Below are 22,500 nucleotides of genomic sequence, written 5' to 3'. Positions count from 1 at the left end.
TGCACTGAACTGATGTCCTGTCCAGGCTATATCCCTGCCTTGCATGCATCCCTGACTAGGATAAAGCAGTTATTGAAGATAATGAATGAATGGAGTGTATTATTTGTTTAATTAATATCGCTTCACGTCAGAAGTTAAAGCCTTTGAAGTCGGTTGGTAGAATCTGCTCACTTGTATACAGAATTTGTTTATTTATTATGAGGTCCTGCATTTAATGCCTTCTTTGGTTCATATGTCTGCACATATGAAGTTATGAAATGAGTGATGTTTTGGAGAAACACCACACCTGATGCTCCAACCTCTTCATAGTTAGCATACTGTACATCCCATATCTGTCTTTATTGACCAGTGACAAGGTTTCTGCACTCACCACCCCATGAATCTAACCCTCCTGGGCCCGAACCTTGGTCATAATCTGTCATGCTTAGCCCAGCTCTGGCCTACGGGTGTCCACCACACTGCGTTTTTGTTGTAACCACGTGAAAAGCACATCTGACAAAAGCGTTGGTTGTTTTTGTAGTTAAATAAAGCACATGTGGTGAGAAGCTGCTGATTGCCCCACAGTAAATTCTCGGGTTCCATAATCTTCAAGAAAAGCACCGGGTAGGTTATGTGAGGGGAGAAATGTTGGTTGAGAGAACGACGCATGCGCTCGTGCTTGACGATGATGTCACTGTTATGTAAATGGATGAGTGTGATGTGCCAGTTGGCGCTGAAAGGGGAGGCAGAGAGCCTGGCACATGGGTCCTGCCCTCCCTGGAGCCTGAGCCCAGAGGAGGCTGGGAAAGCTGGTGAGAGTGCCAAAGCTCCAGAGGCACATGGCCTGTACACCTAGAGCTCATTCAAGGCAGGGACTGTGCACGGATCAAACCTTAGCATGTGCCCTTAAGTAACATAAGAAGTGAAGCTCAATCTAAAAGTAGCTTAATTGCAAGGTGCGCGACTCCAAGCAGTACATTTAAATTTAAGCGCTCTCCTTAAATGCATGTTCAGTACAACAGGCATCAGTGTCACGATTCCCTATGGTTGCTCATGTAAAATTAATGAGAATTTATAAACAGTAGTGAAGAAACAATAGTCGGTAAACAGTCAAATCCTCCATTTAAGGTCTCATGGCCACTGTAGATTTCAATCAGATCTTTGTTTACTTAAGTCACAACAGTTTGTCTTGATGACCATGTGACAAATAAACCATAGAAAATGATAAAGAGGAACGATGTTGGTTTCTGTGCTATGGAGAAGTACGTATTCAGGTAGCGGCTTCTCAGTTTATTGCTTTCCTCTTAGGTTCATGTCATTCGAGACTGTATTGATTTTAAGCTTTTGCCAGAGAACAGCAATCAGAGCAAAACCCAGAGCCCAAATGGAGAAGAATCGAAAGCTGACTACAGTGAGAAGAAATGACAATGAGAGAAATTATTGTTCGGCTGAAAGCCTGGTCTGTGGTTTTCAACATTGAGCAGAACAGTAGGTTGGTTTGTAACTCAGGACAATACGTTCCCGGTAATAATCTTGCGTCCATCTCTATACTCAAAAGATCATGTGATGTGTACAGTTCCTCTCAAGCAAGCAAGGAAAGCCCAGCTCACCCTTTCCAGTGGATAAAAGAAGGAACTGAAAGGGTTATATGGGCGGGAGGAGTCTTCACTCTTCCACATTTATGGTCAAGATTAGAGAGGAAGCTGGATTCGTTTATGGCTGTTTGCTTCTCAAGGCATTTACAGACCAATTCAACGACTGGCTGTAATTTTTGCCAGGTGTTTTGAGTACTGTTGGCCATAGTCTGTGCTAGTGAGTGTTAAGTTAATAGACCATTTTGAATTAGCATTGGAGGTTGACAAAAGATAGCTAGGCTAGTTTGTTCGCCTCTGTCTCTCACTACTTTCATCTTATCATACCAGAGCTAGGCTAAAACAGAGCTAAGCTAAAAGCCACTGTATGTACTGAAACTGCTATAGTACTGGTAGTGCAGTATATGAATTATTTAATACAGTAGTATACAATTTATTATGTCTTTATTTAACTTTATGCTAGGTTTCAGGTTTTCTTATTATAAATATAGACTAATGCTTCCTACTGGCCATGTTGTTTTTGGTCATGTGCTTAAGTGCAACATTTCACATAACATTGAGGCAACAGGAAGTGACCATAAACTGGCACTTGTTAATGATAATGAGTTTTTATTGATCACATATATATATGCACAGGGAAATTCTTTTCTTCACAGCAGCGGGGGTTAAGGACCTTCCTCAAGGGCCAAACAGCTGCAGCTTGGCAGTAACCCAGAGCCTTAACTGCCACGCCAACACTGATCCAACACCGTTCTTTGACCTTAGGAATATGACTATGTCATATTCCTTCCTTTGACCCATTGGGTTTGTCTGGGACTTTCGGAGGAACATCCAAAATTTTGGAAAAGAATCCGATACTTTTGAGTTTTATATGTTTATTATAAGATAAAACTTTGATAAGCGTGTCATTTCCTAGGTATGGGAAATTTGACTCAATATACTTTAATGATCAGGGTTCACTTATCGGAGGGGGAAAAGATGCTTTGGGTTGTCCTGAGAGGAGAACCCTTGAAATGAAGGTTCTGTGTAGAATCCTTCAGCAGAGATCCTGCTGGACCCAACAACAAGGTGACATTAAATTGACCTATTTTTCTTGTAAAAGCATAATAGTTCATGCATGATTCACAGTATAGTGAATTATGACCCTGAAACCGTGCATGGGGAACCATTTACCAAACACAAATGAGTCCCTGTGTTGTGTACACTCATCTAAGCCTGAATCGTAACAGTCATAGCATGCCCTGTGATGTAGCATGAGCTGCAGTTCTAAAAGATATGGCAACCAGTTTCACGTGTCTTGAAGGAAGCATGTGCAGCCTCCCCAAATCTTGTGCAATAAGAACGAGCTAGTGGGTGGGAATTGGCAAATGACCAAAAATAAATAAAACAGGTGAACTCTCTTCGGAGGGAGGGATGATTCCTCATTCGTGTCTTTTTGGATGCAGATGATCTGGTATAAGTAGTAATTTTAAAGTTTTGTGTGTGGGTGTGTGTGTGATAACTATTTGAGTAATGCCGAGTATAGTGTGTCATGGATACGGAGGTGGCTGAGCAGGATGAACAGGTTCACTGGCTGTATGTCAAGTTACAAGAGACTTTGAACTAATCCTTGTGGCCTAAATCCACAAAAGATGTTTATATCCTGTGTCTTTTACAATGCTCAATTAATATCTAGTGTTCAGAAACAAGCCTCGTATTGTGTTTCACCATATTATTCTTCCTCTGTTTCATCAGTATAACTCTGCTGATTAATTCCGTACCACTCAAGTTTGTGCCAGTCATCACATGATGGGCTTTTTGGGTTCAGTGATAGGCTACTATCAGCACGATTGCTTTTAGGGTTAGCCTAATTTAGATCTCATTTACATTTAGAAGAAAACATCAGATGTATATTAAATAATTAACAAAAACATACGTACAGACCATTGTATTGTATTTATAAGTGTGATAAGTAAGAGAAAAATTCAGATCTGCTTAATAGGTTCAGTAGTTTGATGACTGTGCTTTTGAACTTGGATTTTTTTTTCTCCAGTGCAAGGAGAAGCAGCCTAAGCCACATCTCGATTGGCTTTCATTTGGTCCACACCTGATTTGTTTAGAGCAGGTGCCTTTCCGTTTGTAACCTTACATGCGTGCTCATTTTTGTTTGTTAACATAAACTACATCATAGTCATAAAACACATTGTCCTCTTGTGTAGCTCTTTGTTTCTGGTGTAAAACCATCGCGCCTTTATCAGGTGCGAAATTGCACAACAGTGCTGTAAAGACCATTTAGGTGTGAAAGTATTCACCTCCAGCAGACGTCTTTTGAAACACAGGAACTAACCATGAGTCATCCGCAATCAGGTAACTAGCATGTTTTATCTCCCACCCAACACACACTCGTACAGTTTCATAATTGCACAATAACTGAGTATTTACCAAACCTGGAAGTATGTCATGGACATCCCATAATACTCATGTATGAATAATATTTCTTAGACAATTGCAATATATTAATCACTGGTCTTGTGATTTCAAGGATGTAGAAGGTTATAGATAAGTCAAGGATATCCTCACCCGATATCAGTACCTGATTATGTAACCCTTGGTGTGAGGAGAGAAGTCAGACGAACAATTCTACAGACCTTTATGAAAAGTACAAAAAAGACCCAAGTGCATTAGGGTTACCAGGGTCCACCATTGGAACCAGGCCTGTGGGTAGTATCCATAAGAGACCATAAGTGTCTGGTGAGCGTCTGGGCACCCCACATAACTTGGTCGATCACAACCCAAAATGGCATATGGGGCCATCATCTTCAAAATGAAGGTTAGAGGTCAGGTGTTATGCCATTTGGGCAACCTGGACAGCCTTAGATGTAGTAGACCCTTGGATTAATGGCTTGACACCCCTGGAGAGACTTGGAGTAGAGTGAAGAAATGATTGTATGGAAATATCAGTATTCCCATGAACCAAGCATATTATCAGAATGTTCAATAATTAATTCCATCATTTTTTCATAAGAAGCTTTTCAATGTTCTCCTCACAAAACATTCCAAGCGAGACAAAAATGGACATTATGCAATCTCTTGTATAATGTTTCTGCAGTTAAAAATGTTGGAACAGTAATAGTCCCAGGACATCCAGAAACCTGTGACAGAATAACTGTTCTAGAAATCTAAAAATCATGAGATTGTACTTGGAGAACATCACCAGTAAGAGACCACACAATGTCTGACAAGAAAGCATGCAGAAAACCATTGGCAATCAACTCCCAGACCTGGAGGACACCTGTAACTTGTGCTGCCTACACAAATCTGCAAGAACCCCACTCCTGCTAGCTTCTGTTTGCAGCGTTTCCCTCAGGCACGCATTATAAGACCCACACCTCCAGACTAAGTAAAAGCTTCTTATCCAGGGGAATCACGTTAAGAAGCTAAACCTGTATCCCGAAACATGCCATCAACTCCCAGCTCTGCAAGCACACACGCACACAATTGGTGAACCTCTGAGCACCAGCAACAGATAAGCTGATAAGAATGAAAACGCAATGTCACACCTTCCTGTGCAATATTACAGCACTAATCCTCTGCACTGGCACAGACTGCACTCACATCACCGTCACTGTAATGACACACTGTGTGTTCTTGAACAGGTCTGGTCTGTCTATGATGAGCTAATGACCTACTTGATCTCTTGTATGAACTTTCTATATACTTAGCCATATATTTAAGGTAGTACTCGACAATGTACCTGTTTTATCTATACAGATTTTATATGTGTATATATATATATATATATATATATATATATATATATATATGTGTGTGTGTGTGTGTGTGTTTCTAGAGTCATATTTTATTCTTTTCTGTGCTATTCTGCAATACTCTCTGATATTCTCTTCTGCAGTATCACATTTTATTCTGCTGTATTCTGTTTTATTCTGTTTTATCCTGGCGTGTTGAAGTGTCATTTAATTGTACTTGTACGATGACAACGCTATTCTTATTCTGTTCTGTGCTGCAATATTTTATTATATTCTATTAAATCGTACAACGCTCGATCATGCAGAATTCTATTCTATACAATTCTGTTTAGTTCTATTGTGTTGTATTGTTTTATGCGCTATTCGATTGTACGGTGTTCTATGACGGCGTTTCCCAACTGGGGTGCCGTCTGATGATAGCAGGGGTGCCATGTAAAAATCCATCAAACATTTCTAAAATGCTGAAATGTGGACAAAACATTTAATATTTTTGATAAATTTTGTCTGAAATAATAACACAGACAGAAATAATCATAAGACACATAATAATAATAATAATAAGAAGAAGAAGAAGAAGAAGAAGAAGAAGAAAAAAATTATAAATATAAAAAAAGAATTCCCCTCGCTGACCTGTCAGCAGCACATCAACATCAGTATGCGTAAGCACGTGTTTTATCCTAATAATTAGCGTGTGACGATGTATGTGTCGTGCAAAAGAATATGGACAGATTTCTTTAAAGGAAAGCTCGGATGCTTCTGGACCATCAACTTCGTCCTCATATAGCTAACGCTGTATAGCATTATTGTTTGTGTAGGGTGTACAAACTTTTTTAAAAAATGTTCAAAGGGTGCCATGACTGAAAAAATGTTGGGAAATGCTCTTCTATGATATTCTTTTCTGCAGTAGTCTATTTCCTTCAGTGGCATTTTATTCGATTTAACAGTATTCTATTCTCTTCTGTAATCTGGGGTGTTGAAATTTTAATTCCATTGTTCATTGCTTTGTCATTGTACTTGTACAACTACAATTCTATTCTATTCTATTATATCCTGTGCTGTTCTGCAATACTAGATTTTATTCTATTGTATTGTTTGGTGTTTTATCCTGTTCTAACCCCATGTGTTATACTGTATTATGTTGTATTCTACAGTGTTTTATTCTGTTCTCTGCTCTGTTAACTACGGGAGGATGATGTGTTAAAAATAATACAGGACATCATCAACTAGGCTTTATCGTTATTATTGCGGGAAGACTCAATCATATTTGGGGAGAATTTGTACATCGCAAACGATATGATATCGCCCGTCCCTAGATGATATTTATGTTCGCTAACCGAGTTCCAACAAAACAACAGTGAGGTCACTGGATACTTTAATTGAAAAGAGACAAACATGCAAAAGAAGAAAGTGTAACATTCTGTACAAAATATTTAAAATATTTTCGCATCCAGTCACTTCATTGTTGTAATAATAATGTTAATCAGTGTTATGAGTACGAGTGACACTCGGGGCGCTCTTAGAAACGTGTACTGTTACATCATGTATTTAAACATTGATAATATATTGTCATGTTGTGTTCTTAGTGTTATAAGGTTGTGGTTCTGGGTTAAAAACAAATGGGAGTACCTTAATATGTAATACTAATACCACTAAGCTCTCCATTTCTACTACTAAATCAAAATTATTCGTGAGATTTATATCAACATTAGTGGCTGTATAGAGTCGAACTATATTATTATTATATTATATATGAGAAATCAGCTTTACTGAAACATATCAATTCAAGATATAGATTTTAAATGTGGAAATTTATCCCTAATGAGCAAGCCAGAGGTGACGATATTATTCTCATGGATTGTGGCATGCTATTTATTCCTGAATTCAGAACTCTTTTTGCTCCTGCAGGTTTGTTGGTGGGGACTCTGGACGTCGTGCTGGACTCCAGTGCACGTGTGGCTCCGTACAGGATCCTTTATCAGACGCCTGACTCGCTGGTGTACTGGGCAATCGCCCACGGTAAATCACTGTTCTTCAGACTCCGCTCTCACACCTGCTTCTAGAATATTCCCTCATATCTTGCCCCTTGTTCTCCGCCGGCCTCCAAATGCCAAGCATTACCTCATTCTCCACTGGGCTTAAAGCGGAAGTCAAAAGCTGCAAAGTAAATTATCCTCGTCTCATCCCCCTCCCCTTTAAATGGTGTTTAGATGTTGGCTGTGGAATTATGTGCATGATCTCAGCCAGTTTTGCGTATATATGTATGATCTCAGCCAGCTAGTTTTGTTCAGGGTTTTGTGTTGGCTTTGCTGTTGTGTGCTTCAGCGTACGCTGCAACTAGTGCACTATTGATTGCAGACTCCAAAATCTCCCTCTTAGCTGCAGGCTTTTAAGAATAGTGCATCTGGGCGTGCTTAATTGAATTTGGCCTTGGCACTTATGCTAGCTGAGCCTGATATTTCTCCACGCTCCAGTCTTTTAAAACCACTGTTAAAGCTGTAGAGTGAGACAAAATACAACAATTTTATGGGTTAATAATAGGACAAGTCGGATGTCAAATGGCAAAAAGATAGCAAAAGGGCAGTGCAGTCAATTGTGAGGACGTGTGTCTTTATTTCCTTTGAGATGGAACGTCCCCCCGCAGTCCCTGGGGAGAGATTCTGTTCACTCCTTTTAGCTCTAATGTGGTTTGAGGAGAGCTGCAGGGTGGGAGCCACTCACTGGCACATTTTACAGGTTTCACTTCTTTACCGAGCTTAGCCTGACATACTCTTGACTCTGTATACGTTATTCTATATTGTATATGCATGTTTGTCTATCAGATGCAATATTCATTTGTTGGCTAAACACTTATAAACAAGGAATTTACTTAGGTTAGACTAGTTTTAGGTTGGATAATGCAGCAGGACAAAGTAAACACAGTGTAATAGTAAACACAGCGTCATATATATATATATATATATATATATATATATATATATATATATATATAATTAATTTTCAACATATCCATAAAATATATACTATACATGTATTTTGGCTAATACACATGCAGTCTGGATGTAGGATGTGACTGCAATCAGGCAACATGTAAGGAATGAAACATGACCACGGGTGCTACTCATGCACGTCCTGAAGTGTTTTTAATTAAATGAAAGAATGATCGATGGTATTTTACTGTATAGTGACATTTAAATGTTAGGGAATGTCTGCAACACAATTACCCGTTATCGGTTATGTTATATCGGCTATAAACAGGCGCTCCCTCGTTTTCTCTTAAAGACAAAAATATACAACTTGTTATAGAGAAACTGTCCTCCATACGATTTCTGACTCTTACAATGAGTGCTGAGATTGTAGACTCCTGCCGTAAAAGTGAAATAAACGTCCCCTCGCTGAAAACTTCACTACATCCATGATTAAATGCTTCCCATTCGTTCATCTTCAGTAATCGCAAAATGGGAGAATATGATTCGGATAGATTTCTTGTCAAACTGCATATTTTTAAGCTCTTTATCGTGAGGCTTAAATCCTTGGATTCTATAGGAAAATAATTCAAATCTGATAGAAAGCTCTTCCTTTCTATCATAAAGTATATGTGCATCCAGTACACACAATAGTAGTTGATGTAGTCGCACAATGATTCCCATTGTCTTGTCGCTGTCTTTTCAGCAACGTACAGATATTCTTTGGAAAAATATTATGGAGCACCACTACAAACATTAGGGCTTGATAAATGGCCCCAATCTCTAGTTTTAATCCAGTGGTGCATGGCCTGCATTTGCATACTGATAGAGTGCTGTATTTTCTCGTGCAATAACATTTGCACATCACTAACTCGGATTACCCGATGACATTCAAAGCCCCGCCCCTTTTCTTCACATGTCTCATAAATCTTTTATACTACAAACAGTTTTCCACTCTGAGAGCTTTTCATGGGACCATCCTTCTCTTGAGAACCTTTACAGCACAATGGAAGACCATCAAATGAACCTGTATACCACCTCTGCAATAGAGTGTGTTTTTATGCAGCTCCAAGGCTTTCACATTCTCCTGACTGAGCCATAGAGTGTGTTTGTGTGTATCCTAGTACTAACATTTTAACAAAATGATTTGTAGTTACTGAGAGTAACTTAAAGTCCTGAATTATTATTCAATTGTTTACCTTAAAGCATGTTATTCAGTGATGGGGGGGGGCATTTAGGGATGTGCTGTTATAGGAAAATAATCAAGAGTGGGGTAACGTGATGAGGTTAGGGCACTGAAGTTGATTATTTTCCGATGACAGTGTTTTATTCCTCGATGACAGTGTTTTATTCCTTGGCTAATTGCTGTGCTATACCACAGCAATTAGCCAACAATTACACATTTTTTAAATTTATTGAAGAGTGACACGTCATATTTTTTACCCATTTAGACGTTTAAATACAGGTACATGTAATACTGTGGAAAATCCTTGAGAAAAGTTAGTTACTGTTATTACTTGTGTGACAGCTATAAATCGGTCCCTCTAGGATTTGGCGATTTTGTAATTGCAGAAATGAACGCAAAATCAAGCAAACGCAATTTTTCAAAATTAGCGCAGATTTTTCACAGATTTGGGCCGAGACGCGTCATGTGACGTCATCAGAACGCACATTCCGCCAAAGCCCTCTTCGATTCACATGCATCGAATGTGAGTACAGCTAAAAGGTCACCGTGTAAGACTGTGCGAAAGACTTTCATACAATTTCAATTTCACCAATTCAAGTAGTAATTTTTTTTTTTTTAAAGCCGGTGCAAAATCAAGCATTTTTGGCCACAACAATCACAAAACACAACATCCTCCATGGTGAAAACTTTCCCATAGTAGAAAACATAAGAGAAAGGCATGTGCTTACTGAAGTCTGAACAGGTCTGAACTTGCTAACCAGTCCTTGGAGTTTAAAGGTGAACGATGCTGTTGTAGTAACAAGAAGCTTGTGAGTTCAAACCTAAAGACTGCCATTATTAAGACCAATAACCCTGAGTTTCTCAGCTCTACTCTTGGATTATAAATCAAGTGCATGTCATGTTTGCGAAAAGGAATAAAACAGTACACAACAGTAAAATTCTGACCCTTATGTAATCTACAGCAAAACACTGCTTAAGATGAGGGCTGTGATTTGGCATTGTGCATTGTGGATTTTCCATTTTAAAGCCTACAGATTAACTCCAGTCTCATTAATACCATTTTATTAATAAAGTACTTTCCATGCTGTATTGTATTGAACTGCAGAGCAAAATATTCCATGGCTTATCTATGGATTAGAACTTCTTGTTAATATGCACCAAGCTCCAAAGCCCAACACTGATTACCATAATACTTCCACTTTATGGGAAACACAAGTAGGAAATAAAACAAGATGGGGTGTGTTGTTCTAGGAAAATAAATCAATGATAAGGTGGCTAGTTTCTGTTATCACTTATGTTAAAGCAGCTATAAACGGTTGTTAGTTACGGTTACATTTATATAGTGCTTTTCTAGACACTCAAAGCGTGTGGGGAGGTGGGCGGTCTCCTCAACCACCACTAGTGTGTAGCATCCACAGTGCACCAGAACACCCACACAACAGCTATTAGTGGAGAGGAGAGAGCGATGTAGCCAATTCAGAGATGGCGATTATTAGGGTGCCATGATAGAGAAGGGCCAATGGGGGAGTTTCGCCAGGACACTGGGGTTATACCCCTACGCTTTTATTATAATTGTCCTGGGATTTTTAATGCTTTTTAATCTCATCTGAAAGACACTGCTGTTTTTACAGTATAGTGTCAGTATTAAGCCCCACACAGACTCCAGGATGAGCGCACCTGCTGGCCTCACTTCCAGCAGGAACCATAGTTTTCCCCAGGAGGTCTCCCATCCAGGTACTGGCCACGCTCAACCCTGCTTAGCTTCAGTGCAGGGAGATATGGCTCTGTTCCCTAAACACCCTCATCTTGAAAACAGTTACAGCTTTGCCTCTGACCATTACAAATAACTGGCACTTCCTAAAAAGTTAAATAAACATCTTCTTAAAGAAAACTCACCATATCAATGATTACACACACTTTTCTGTTTATGTGGAGCATCTGCTATAAAAATCACCACGAATTAGCTGTAGAAATAATGACCTAGAACATGCACATTAATATAAACCCTGTGATTTGTCTTGCAGCAGGAACTACTGTCGTTTAGACATTTATATAAGAAGTAATTGGTGAAAAGTTATGCAACAAAACGTCGCAACCTCTGATAGAGATGTAATGACATTAGCATTGAAGAGAACACAGTGAAGCACTGATGCCTTGTGTAGTTACTAAATAGCAGCATCTGAATTTGCTGAAGATTAATATAATATGTTAACCATCATGACATAGACACATTCTCAGATTGATCTTCAGGTATTTAACTCAAGTGAATCTGTGCAGGTCATTATCTTCCAGAGCGCTATTAAAAACTGTTGTATTTACATTTATTTATGCATTTTTCTGTACCATGATTCAGCAGATAATGCAACAACATGAAACATGACACATTTTTCATCACTAAGGATTGTATGGCTGGAATTCGATTTCATCAGTTTGGCTTTTGAAACGTGACCTGATACTATTTGCAGTTTTTTCTTCTTCCTCTATGCATGGTAATGTCGTACATTTAGAAGTAGGCAAAAGTCATTTACATTTTAATGGAAGATTTGAAAAAATGTTTTGTGACTGATATTTTAATGAAAATATTAGCATTTGCATAATATCCTTTTTTTTTATTCTACAACAATGATGAATGAAAGGGAGTACGTCATTTGTTACTCCGGCGGCTAATGGGAATGTGTGTGTGTGTGTGTGTGTGTGTGTGTGTGTGTGTGTGTGTGTGAGACAGGGAGCTCCCGTAGAGAGATCACTGAACACTGGGAGTGGCTGGAGCACAACCTCCTGCAGACGCTGTCTATATTCGAGAATGAGAACGACATCACTACCTTTGTCAAGGGCAAGATTCAGGTAACACAAAAACACACACACACACACACACACACACACATTAAACATTTTACTTTATTATTCCTGACCCTGTCTGAGTGTTCGCAAGCGATTCGGAAATGGCTTGCATTTCTGCATTGAGATCATTTCCTTAACTTCCTGAGCTAATTTCTGCATTTATTTACTGATTTAGCACTTTTTAATAATGGTCTGAATGGTCTGCACTTATATAGCGCTTTTCTACAAAGCGCGTTACACTGTGTCTCAATATCTATTTCCTGCTTTAAAAAAAAAAATGTTTCACACAGTGAAAAAATACAGGAAAGTATTGGAACGGCAAGGCCAATTCTTTTGTTTTTGCTATACACTGAAGACATTTGGGTTAGAGCTCAAAAGACGAATATGAAACGATATATATAGATCAGAATTTCAGGTTTCGTTTCCTGAGGGCAAGAGTGAAGGTATCACAATCCACCATTCGAAGAAGACTTCAAGTGCAGAAATATAGAGGCCATACCACAAGATGCAAACCACTCATCAGCAATAAGAATCAGGAAGCCAGATTGGAATTCGCAAAACAAATGAAGAGATGACCCACAAAAGTTCTTGAACCAAGATTAACCTCCACCAAAGTGATGGGAAGGCCAAAGTGTGGAGAAAGAAAGGATCTGCTCATGATCCAAAACATACAAGCTCATCAGTCAAGCATGGTGGAGGTAGTGTCATGGCTTGGGCTCGCATGGCTGCTTCTGGAACAGACTCACTAATCTTTATTGATGAATTCAGAGGCCTACAGAAACATTCTGTCTGTCAATTAACAGAGAAATTCATCTAAATTCATCCAGTCTAATTTGGAGGAACGTCATCATGCAGCAAGATCCAAAACTCACTCCTAGCACAACAAAGGACTTCATCAGGGGGGAAAAAGTGGAAGGTGTTAGACTTAAAAAGTCAATCACCAGACCTTAACCCTATCACCTCCTGAAGAGGAGACTGAAGATAGAAACCCCCCCCAAAACAAACAACAACTGAAAGAAGCTGCAGATAAAAGTCTGGAAAAGCATCACAAAAGAAGAATGCGACAGTTTGGTGGTCAGTGGGTCGCCGGCTTGATGCAGTTATTGCAGACAAGAAATATGCAACCAATTATTAAGTGTTATGCACTTTAATTTACTTTAACACTGTCTGTTCCTATACTTTTGCTCACCTAAAAATCGGTGGACTGCCACCAAAGGTGCAATGTTCTAAGTTGTTTAACAAATCTCCTCACCAAGACCATAACCCTAGTTTCAAAATGAGTGTTCTGTGGTTTAGTTTTGGTGGCTTAGTAATTACTGTAAAAGTACTTCATGATGCCTTCTGACATGCAAGACAAGAGCCGTACCTGTTAGTGCTGTTAGTGCAAAACATCTCATAATACACCGATGATATTAAATGGAGTTGGTGCAAGACTACATCGTATTTTGTTTTGTTTTTTGCATTTTCCATACTGTCCCCAACTTTTTCAGAATTGGGGTTGTACTACTAATGAAAGGTTAACAATTAGAAGCAGTAACAACAATATCTCCATTCATAAATAATAAGAGTATTTTGTCAATGTGTTTGCAGTAAAATTAGATATGTAAAATTAGAATATAGAATAAGGTATAAATTTAAATCAAGTTTATTCTCATATTATACAGAATATTCATTCAAATATACAAATATATAGGGGGAATAAAAATAAAAGTTTATATTAAGGTGTAAAATAAAGTTATAAAGGGAAATATTGTTCAGAATAATGGTCCATATTACTAACTTTCTACAAAAAATAAAAGTAAATCACAGTAAGCCTACATTTTAAACATGGTATATGAATATTAAGAATATTACTTTAGAGTCTTTAAGTTGTTTAGGGAAATACTGTTTTCTATCTTTGTTCCATATACACACATATAAGTTTTAGGTACTTTAATTTTTATATACATTTTCTCTTAGCTGTTTATTATCAGTGGAAACGAGCATTAATTCCCCCTTAAATCTATATTACAGAGAAATGTTTGTATTTTGTTCCATACGAAATACAAACATTTACAAAGTAACATAGTATTAAGTAATAGAGTAAATTTCAGACCAAACCCTAAAGTCAGTTTCCAGAAGAATTGTGACATGATCTCCAAGATGCAGGGCAAATATTTATATGAACCGATGAAATTTCAAAGGAAAATTGTGGTCACATCAAATTTTAACTTAGTTTGTCTTTTTTATTTCATTTGTTTTATTTTTTTCCCGCTCTTTATTGTCAAATTTTTCTGTGTAGAAATTTTTCTTATTTTTGAAGCCATTTTTACTTTACAGAATTTCTTTTTATGTGCCTAAGACGTACTTTTTTTTTTTTTACGCAATCCATTTTACTTATAGTGTTGTTTGTTTTGTTTTTCACTTTCATTTTTCTCTCCTACCTTTAAAGGGTATCATTGCTGAATACAACAAAAATCATGACAATAAGGAGGACGACGACACGGACAAGTTCAAGGAAGCCACTGCTAAGTTTCGGAGGTTGTTCGGGATGCCAGACGAGGAGAAGCTGGTGAACTACTACTCCTGCAGCTACTGGAAGGGTCGAGTCCCCAGGCAAGGCTGTCTCTACCTCAGCATCAACCACCTCTGCTTTTACTCTTACCTGCTCGGCAAGGAGGGTGAGTGAGGCACCTAATGTAGATCCAGGCATATAATATGCACTTGGGTGTAAGTCTTGTTATGCTCTCATTATTGATGTTTTGTGGAAAATAGATGCACGTAGGGATATTTACAGTTGTGCTCATAAATTTACACACCCCTTGCAGAATCTGCAAAATGTTAATAATTAAAATAAAGAAGGATCATTAAAATTGCATATTTATTTTTATTTAGTTCTGCCCTGAATAAACTATTTCCCATAACAGATGTTTACATCTAGTCCACAAGACACAATAGTATCTGAATTTACACAAATGAACCAGTTCAAAAGTTTACATACGCTCGATTCGTAATACCGTTTTGTGATAATTGTTCCTGAGTCCCTTGTTTGTCCTGAGCAGTTAAACTGCCCACTGTTCTTCAGAAAAATCCTCCAGCTCCTGCATATTCTTAGCTTTTCCAGCATCTTCTGCATATTTAACCCCTATATAACTGTGGCTATATGATGTTGAGATCCATCTTTTCACATTGAGGATGACTGAGGGACTCGTACACAACTATTACAAAACGTGCAAACATTCACTGATGCTCAAGAAGGCAACACGGTACATTATGAGCCGGGGGGTGTAAACTTTTAAACAGGATGATTGGGGCAAATTGTTATTATTTCGTCTTCATCTTATTCCACAGCAATTTGTCGGCGCTTATAATGGTTTTATTAATTAAAGTCACCTGTGTTATCTGATTATTGTTGAAGTTTATGGAAGTTTGTTTCCTATTTTCACTTATGTTATAACTACTCTATAAACAGTCGTTCCCTCACAGGCCTCTCTTTTTTTTTCTCTCTCTCTCTCTCACACACTGTAACACAGCTTGTAATGTTACAGAGAAACCAGAAAGTGCAAAGTCCTCCATCCTGTAGACTTTCCCATGTCTGAAAACTTCAAGTTACAACTTTCCCTCTGACACTTTCAAAGCACTGACAGTGGAGACTCCTTCCAAAAATGTTAAATGTTAATAAAAAAAAAAACTTTACCATATAAGTAATTACACATATTTCTGGAGCGTCCACCATACAAGTTGCTGTAAATGCCCTGTTAATAAAGAAACAATAACATATTAATTAATCAACACATTCTGACCAATCAGAATCAAGAATACAGCAGCACTGTGGTATAAATGTGTGTTTTAACCACTGAAGCTCCGTAGAGATGATACTCTTTCTGGTGTTAACCCTGTACTTTGTTCCTGTCCTCTGTCATAGCCAAGCTGTTGGTTCGCTGGGCTGACATCACTCAACTGGAGAAGAACGCCACCCTGCTGCTGCCGGACATGGTGCGAGTGAGTACTCGCTGCAACGAGCACGTCTTCTCCGTGTTCCTCAACATCAACGAGACCTTTAAGCTTATGGAGCAGCTAGCCAACATCGCCATGCGCCAGCTCCTGGACAACAAGGGCTTCGAGCAGGATCGCTCACTGCCCAAACTCAAGAGGAAATCGCCTAAGAAGGTGTCAGCCCTCAAGAGGTCAGCTGAATGTAAATGTACCGATGTTTCCGTAATTGTTACTGCAACATTGGTCTTTGCGATACTCATTGATCAGGAAATATATCAATCAGAACTAAATAATTGCTAAGAGTGTAGAGTAATGGAAATAATTTTTTTCAATTTTTTTTTACATATTGACCAATGAGGTCATAAGTGGGGGAAGGGCAAGAGATTAATGGAGGATAAAATGTCCATTAAGATTGAACTGAAAATATTTAATTGCCATTATTTCATCATTGCAGCGTAACCGAAATAACGCCTTGTCTACTTTTGGGACGCTCACTGCAGTGCAATGAGATGCCCAACGTTATCTGTGACCTCATACGGTCAGGAATTCAGCCCAAGCCTATAGCACAGACAAACAACCTCCTCAATCTTTATTCCACCTTCATTACTGATAGCTATAAGTTTAATCTAGATAGCAATCTACTATAGTTGACTCTGGTAAGTGCGTCGTAATGGTGTCTGACGAGTTGCCTTTTTTTTTTCTTTCCCCCATATCAACACAAAAAGTGCTCTGTCAAGCATGATAGCATTTCATTTCATCTCAAGGAGTATCATTATTTATGTGTGACCAATCAAACATGCCCTGGTTGAGACACATAATCGGTGACTTGATCATGGTCAAAATATTGCAGGCTAAAATCTTTAACAGTGAACATCAAGCAGTCATGAATGATTGTTTTTTTTTTTATTCTAGTTTTCAAGGTCACCATCACACTGTAGAGTAAAACAAACATGACGTGTTTTATTCTACATCATACAGCGGCTTATTGGAAAACTGTTCTGCTTCCCAATACACACAGAGGTATAGCCTATATTTTAATAAAAGCACCAGTAGTATATGTTAATGCACTTGTACACTTCAGTGTAACTAAAGCGGAAGGTGTTGCAGAGAGCCATGACAATCATCTCACTCTGACTCACATGCTTATGGTGAGATTTAAGCCTCGGCAAGGTGGCCATAAAAGGAAATAAGTGTTCGAGCACTCTATGAAGTCCTGAAAGATGATGGTGTAAATCTTAGGAATATGTAGAGTTTATAGGTTTATAAAGCTGGATGCCCAAATCCGACTTTTTGCGAAGCAAGCACGCAGGAGATGTCGGAAATTCTAAAAGTTCAAAGAAAACTTACGACTGGTGGTGAATATTTTTGATGCATGGTTAGTTGAGGTCGGAAAAGTTTCATTGGCTGTTTGAGAACCTGATAATGTTTGAAAAAGTCAAGGATTTGATTTCAGTAGAAGGTTCATTCAATCAACAAATCACCTTAACATTGCTTATTTTCCTACAACAGCACGTCCTGAAGTGTTTCATTCATCTTGTGCCACAGCAATTTTCCATCAATTATACATTTTTTGTTTATTAAAGCGTGACGTCATCATTTTTATCCATTTACAGTTTATGTTTAATGTCGGGGAACGCCGATAACACAAGTTTATCACAAGCAGGTTATCACCTGTTATCACTAGTCATATTGCCTCTCTATCTGTTTCCTCTTGAAGTTACTAAGACAAAAACAAAATGCAGCTTGTCATTTCACACAGAAACAGCAAAGTGCAAAACACTTCATCCTGAAGAATTTCCCACGTGTGAAAACTACCTCTGACTGTTACGTCGAGGAGAAATTGTGAAGGAAGAACCTTTAAAAATGTAAAAATTTTCCCATTTCATTTCAGGGATCTGGACGCCAGGGCTAAAAGTGAACGATACCGCACGCTGTTCCGCCTGCCGAAAGACGAGAAGCTGGATGGACACACAGACTGCACGCTGTGGACTCCTTTCAACAAGATGCACATCCTGGGCCAAATGTTCGTCTCCACCAACTACATCTGCTTCACCAGTAAAGAGGAGACCATGTGCAGCCTCATCATCCCCCTCCGAGAGGTAGGTTTGGGTCTGAAGGAGCACCGTAGTTCCTTTTAAATTGAATAAAAACATGGATATTATGGATATTTCTGTCATATTTTCATAGACATAAAAGTCAAGTACCGGTACACGGTAAGATGCCGTAGTAGAAGCAGGATTGATAGATGGATGTATAGTAAACTATAATGAATTTTCATAGCAGTCTGGAATTTAAGTTGAACATTATATAGTGATTTAAAGGTGATTTAAAAGTCAGTAGTGACCGACACACAGGGAAGACATCAGGATGATACACTGGGTGGATGGGTGGATGGACGGATGAGTGAGTTGAATGGATGAGTAGTTTGGTTGGCTGTGTAGGGTTGTTGGATGTGTAGGGTGAATGGATAGATGGGGGAGGTTAATAGTTGGGTTGATTGTGGAAGGATGGGTAGGATTGGTGGTTGGGAGTGGATGTATTGGTGGGTGGATGGTTGGATGGATGTATGGATTTGATAGGTGATTTGATGGAAGGGGGCATAGATGTGTAGGGTGGATTGATAGATGGTTGAGTGGATAGGTTGATAGGTGGATTGATAGATGGTTGGGTGGATGGATGTGTAGATCGTGATAATGGATAATGGATCGATGGATCGATCGTATAATGGATTAGAAGATAGGTTGATAGGTGGGTGGATGGGTGGATGAGTCTGGTGGTTGGGAGTGGATGGATGGATGGTTGGATGGATGTGTGGATTTGATAGGTGGGTTGATGGAAGGGGGTGTAGGGTGGTTGGATGTGTAGGGTGGATTGATAGATGCTTGGGTGGATAGATTGATAGGTGGGTTGATTGATGGGTGAGTGGATGGATGAGTATGGTAGATGGATGTGTAGGGTTGATGGATGGATCGGATGATGGATTGGAAGATAGGTTGATAGGTGGATTATGGATAGGTGGGTTGATGGATGGATGAGTCATTGGTGGTTGGGAGTGGATGGATTGGTGGATAGATGGATGGTTGTGTAGGGTGGATTGATAGATGGTTGGGTGGATAGGTTAATAGGTATGTTGATTGATGGGTGAGTAGATGGATGAGTATGCTGGATGGATGGATTGGTAGATAGGTTGAGAGATAGATTATGGATAGGTGGATGTATGGGTATGGTGGATGGATGGATGAGTCATTGGATGGATGGATGGATGAATGGGTGGGTTGTTGGTGGGATAGATGCAAGAATGGCTGAGGTTGATGAGTTGAGAGATGGATATGTTTTTTGTAAAACATTTTTGCAAAAACCAAATCTAAATTTTGACAAACTGTTTACTTTCAGCTCTGTTTACACAGTGATCCATAAACTCATAGTTGTATGCTCATAGTTACGTCTGTCTATCCAAATAGTTCATCAGCACCTCTTAATTTATTTAGACATTAAATCTCTTTGCTAGAGGTCATGGATCAATCTTGGATGCTGTTAGCATGATGTCACATGATGAGTTGCAGTGACCATCTTAGACGTTTCCTCTATTGGGAGCTGTATATCCGTTTTAAAACCTGCAGCCTGAGACTACTTCCAGCTGATAATCTTTCTAAAGCTTGTATTAAATCCTACAGAATAGCAGAATAATAACCATGTGACATCTTTGATCTGCTGTGTGCAGGAGATGTATAGAGTGTCCTTTTTAATAATGGTCACACTGACGAGCTGCTGATTTACAAAATGGGTTTCGCCTTTGTGAAGCGTGTGTGTGGGTGTGTGAGTGTGTGCACATAGGTGGGTGGTAATAAAAAAACCATGATCAATGTGACATGAATAAAAGGCTGAAGCAGCGAGCTGTCAGACTCACTTAGTATCTGGAAGTGGTTGCCATTGCCAGCTGTCGTCCCTAAACCCCTAAACTCCTCTCCCCCTCCCGCCCCAACATTTTTTATTTTTTTATTTTTTTTTTTGTGGCCACTGTGTGACATCAGTGGACTAGTTCAGCAAAACAGACTTCATGTAAAAACCATAATGAACTTTCTTTTACTTTCACACTATCCGGTGTTACCCAGATGAGGACGGGTTCCGTTCTGAGTCCGGTTCCTCTCAAGGTTTCCTCCTCATATCATCTTAGGGAGTTTTCTGACTGTGGTGTAACACACACACACACACACACACACACGCGCACACACATATTGGTCATTTTTTTTTTCGTTCATAAGCTGTGCTACACGATTGTGGTTACAGTCTGCACGCTAACACGTCTCACACATGTCTATGGTGTACAGCCCCATCTTCCGCTTCTCAATCTCAGAGTGTGACCTTCTGCGGTAAAATTCTCACAGGAGATTTTCTCTACATCATCAAACTAAACCTTTGCCCACGTTTCTCATATTTAGCTGCTGATTCTGACAGTGCAATGTTTCAGAAGGGAAGATGGCTGGAGCTTTACTGCACATCTCCTCTCGCTGTCTTTGTAACTGTTTAACATCAGGCCATGAAGCCACTGCAAGTCAAAAAAAAAAAAAAAAATTACTGTGTTTATTACCCCTGATTCAGCATCAGCTGTTTTTAAGAACTTTTCCAAATGCAGACACATACAGATGACTCTTCTGTTACACATATATGATTTGTTGATACATATGATCTTTTATGAGGAATTACTCCACAGCACTGTTGAATTTGGACTGAAGGTGTGCGTTAATTTTCTATAACAGCATCTCTGACAGTAGTTCCAGCTGTGACGCAACTCGCTGGTTTGTATGAATGCGTTCGTTCTAATACCTTATCGTTTCTATACTAACAGCTCATAACACCGGGACTTGCATGGTGGACGCAAGCTTACGCTCGAAGTCTAAAAATACACCCATTTTCAAAAATGTGCTGATATTTAAGAAATAAAAACGGTTATAATCGTCGGTATGGTGACGTTTTCTGTAAGGAGATGTTTAATTTGATATTTATAAAAGGAGTCTCCAGTGTCGTAAAGCTGGAATTTTTCCGATACAGGAAAGTCTTCATGATGGTTGATTTCTCAGTAAAAATCTGCATCATTTTGTCTGATCAACTCTAAGAGAAAGCTAGGCAATGGCTGTTTGTAGCTGTGATCGTATGATGACTAAGTAGTTTTGCAAACACTCCACAGTATTAAATATAATTGTGATTTAATAAATGCAAAATTGTAATCACTGGCAAATTGCTGTGCTATAAGAGGAATAAAAAACATTAGGATATGCTACTATATGAAAATAATGAACCACTGACAAGAAACTTTTTTTTTTTGTTTGAACTCCTTATTTATCCAACACTATCAGGTGACCATTGTGGAGAAGGCAGACAGCTCTAATGTGTTACCCAGCCCACTATCAATCAGCACCAAGAACCGAATGACCTTCCTGTTCGCCAACCTGAAAGACCGCGACTTCCTGGTGCAGAGGATCTCTGACTTCCTGCAGCAGACCTCCTCTAAGATCTACTTCGAGCGAGAGATCACAAGCAGCTTCACCAGCTCAGACGATGAGGTGAGTGTTGAGCTTTTTTTTTCCTTCATCTGTATCTGTGTTTTATCAAAGTCTTCAAGCTTTGTGTTCTATCTGGTACACGTCATGCTGAGGTTTTTCTTTGAAGACCTTTCCTGGAGATTTTAAAGATATAACAAGGTCTATTGCCACGTTAACTATAATGATCCATCTGCTGAAGGTTGTGTTTGCTACAGCTACAGATTTCTCCTTAGTGACTTCAATTTGTGTGTGTCTGTGTGTATACAGGTGTACTCCCAGCACAGCAGTCTTCTCTCCTGCAGTCCACAACGCAGCAGTCTGGGCTCAGAGGGCGAGAGCGAGCGCCAGTTCAACCTCAACGACAACAGTGTTCCCACGGCAACACAGGCCCTCATGACCATGTACCGTCGTCGCTCGCCTGAGGAGTTCAATCCCAAACTGGTAAACACTCAAACGCACATTGTTCACATGTCTCACATGCTTAAACACTTGCTCAAGTTTTTTTTTTTTTTTTGGCGAATATATTTTTATTGACCCAGAATGTGTAAGGATTAAAACACTGTTCTAGGAATATGAGTGGTATGATGCAGCCTGACATGAAATGGAGTTACCGTTGATTATTTTCCACTAACAGAGCGCCTTATTAACAGAGTGTTTTATTCCTCTTACACAGCACCG

The 22,500-nt window shown here is 39.1% G+C and overlaps 1 protein-coding gene across 3 annotated transcripts in view; it reads left to right on the top strand.

Annotated features, from left to right (window-relative positions):
* Positions 1-22,500, top strand: part of tbc1d9 (TBC1 domain family, member 9 (with GRAM domain)) — a 54,884-nt gene that overhangs the window by 15,642 nt on the left and 16,742 nt on the right. For all 3 annotated transcript variants that reach the window (XM_017464545.3, XM_017464544.3, XM_017464543.3), the window contains exons 3-9: positions 7,223-7,333; positions 12,192-12,310; positions 14,739-14,967; positions 16,212-16,473; positions 18,174-18,381; positions 21,637-21,843; positions 22,090-22,263. In XM_017464545.3, the coding sequence (XP_017320034.1) occupies positions 7,223-7,333; positions 12,192-12,310; positions 14,739-14,967; positions 16,212-16,473; positions 18,174-18,381; positions 21,637-21,843; positions 22,090-22,263 (1,310 nt within the window). The remainder of the gene's footprint in view (positions 1-7,222; positions 7,334-12,191; positions 12,311-14,738; positions 14,968-16,211; positions 16,474-18,173; positions 18,382-21,636; positions 21,844-22,089; positions 22,264-22,500) is intronic.

The sequence above is a fragment of the Ictalurus punctatus genome, chromosome 3 (assembly GCF_001660625.3).
Source record: "Ictalurus punctatus breed USDA103 chromosome 3, Coco_2.0, whole genome shotgun sequence".
In the NCBI taxonomy this organism is placed as follows: domain Eukaryota; kingdom Metazoa; phylum Chordata; class Actinopteri; order Siluriformes; family Ictaluridae; genus Ictalurus; species Ictalurus punctatus.
The sequence above is the reverse complement of the archived record's forward strand: the minus strand, read 5'-3'. Positions and strand labels throughout refer to the sequence as shown.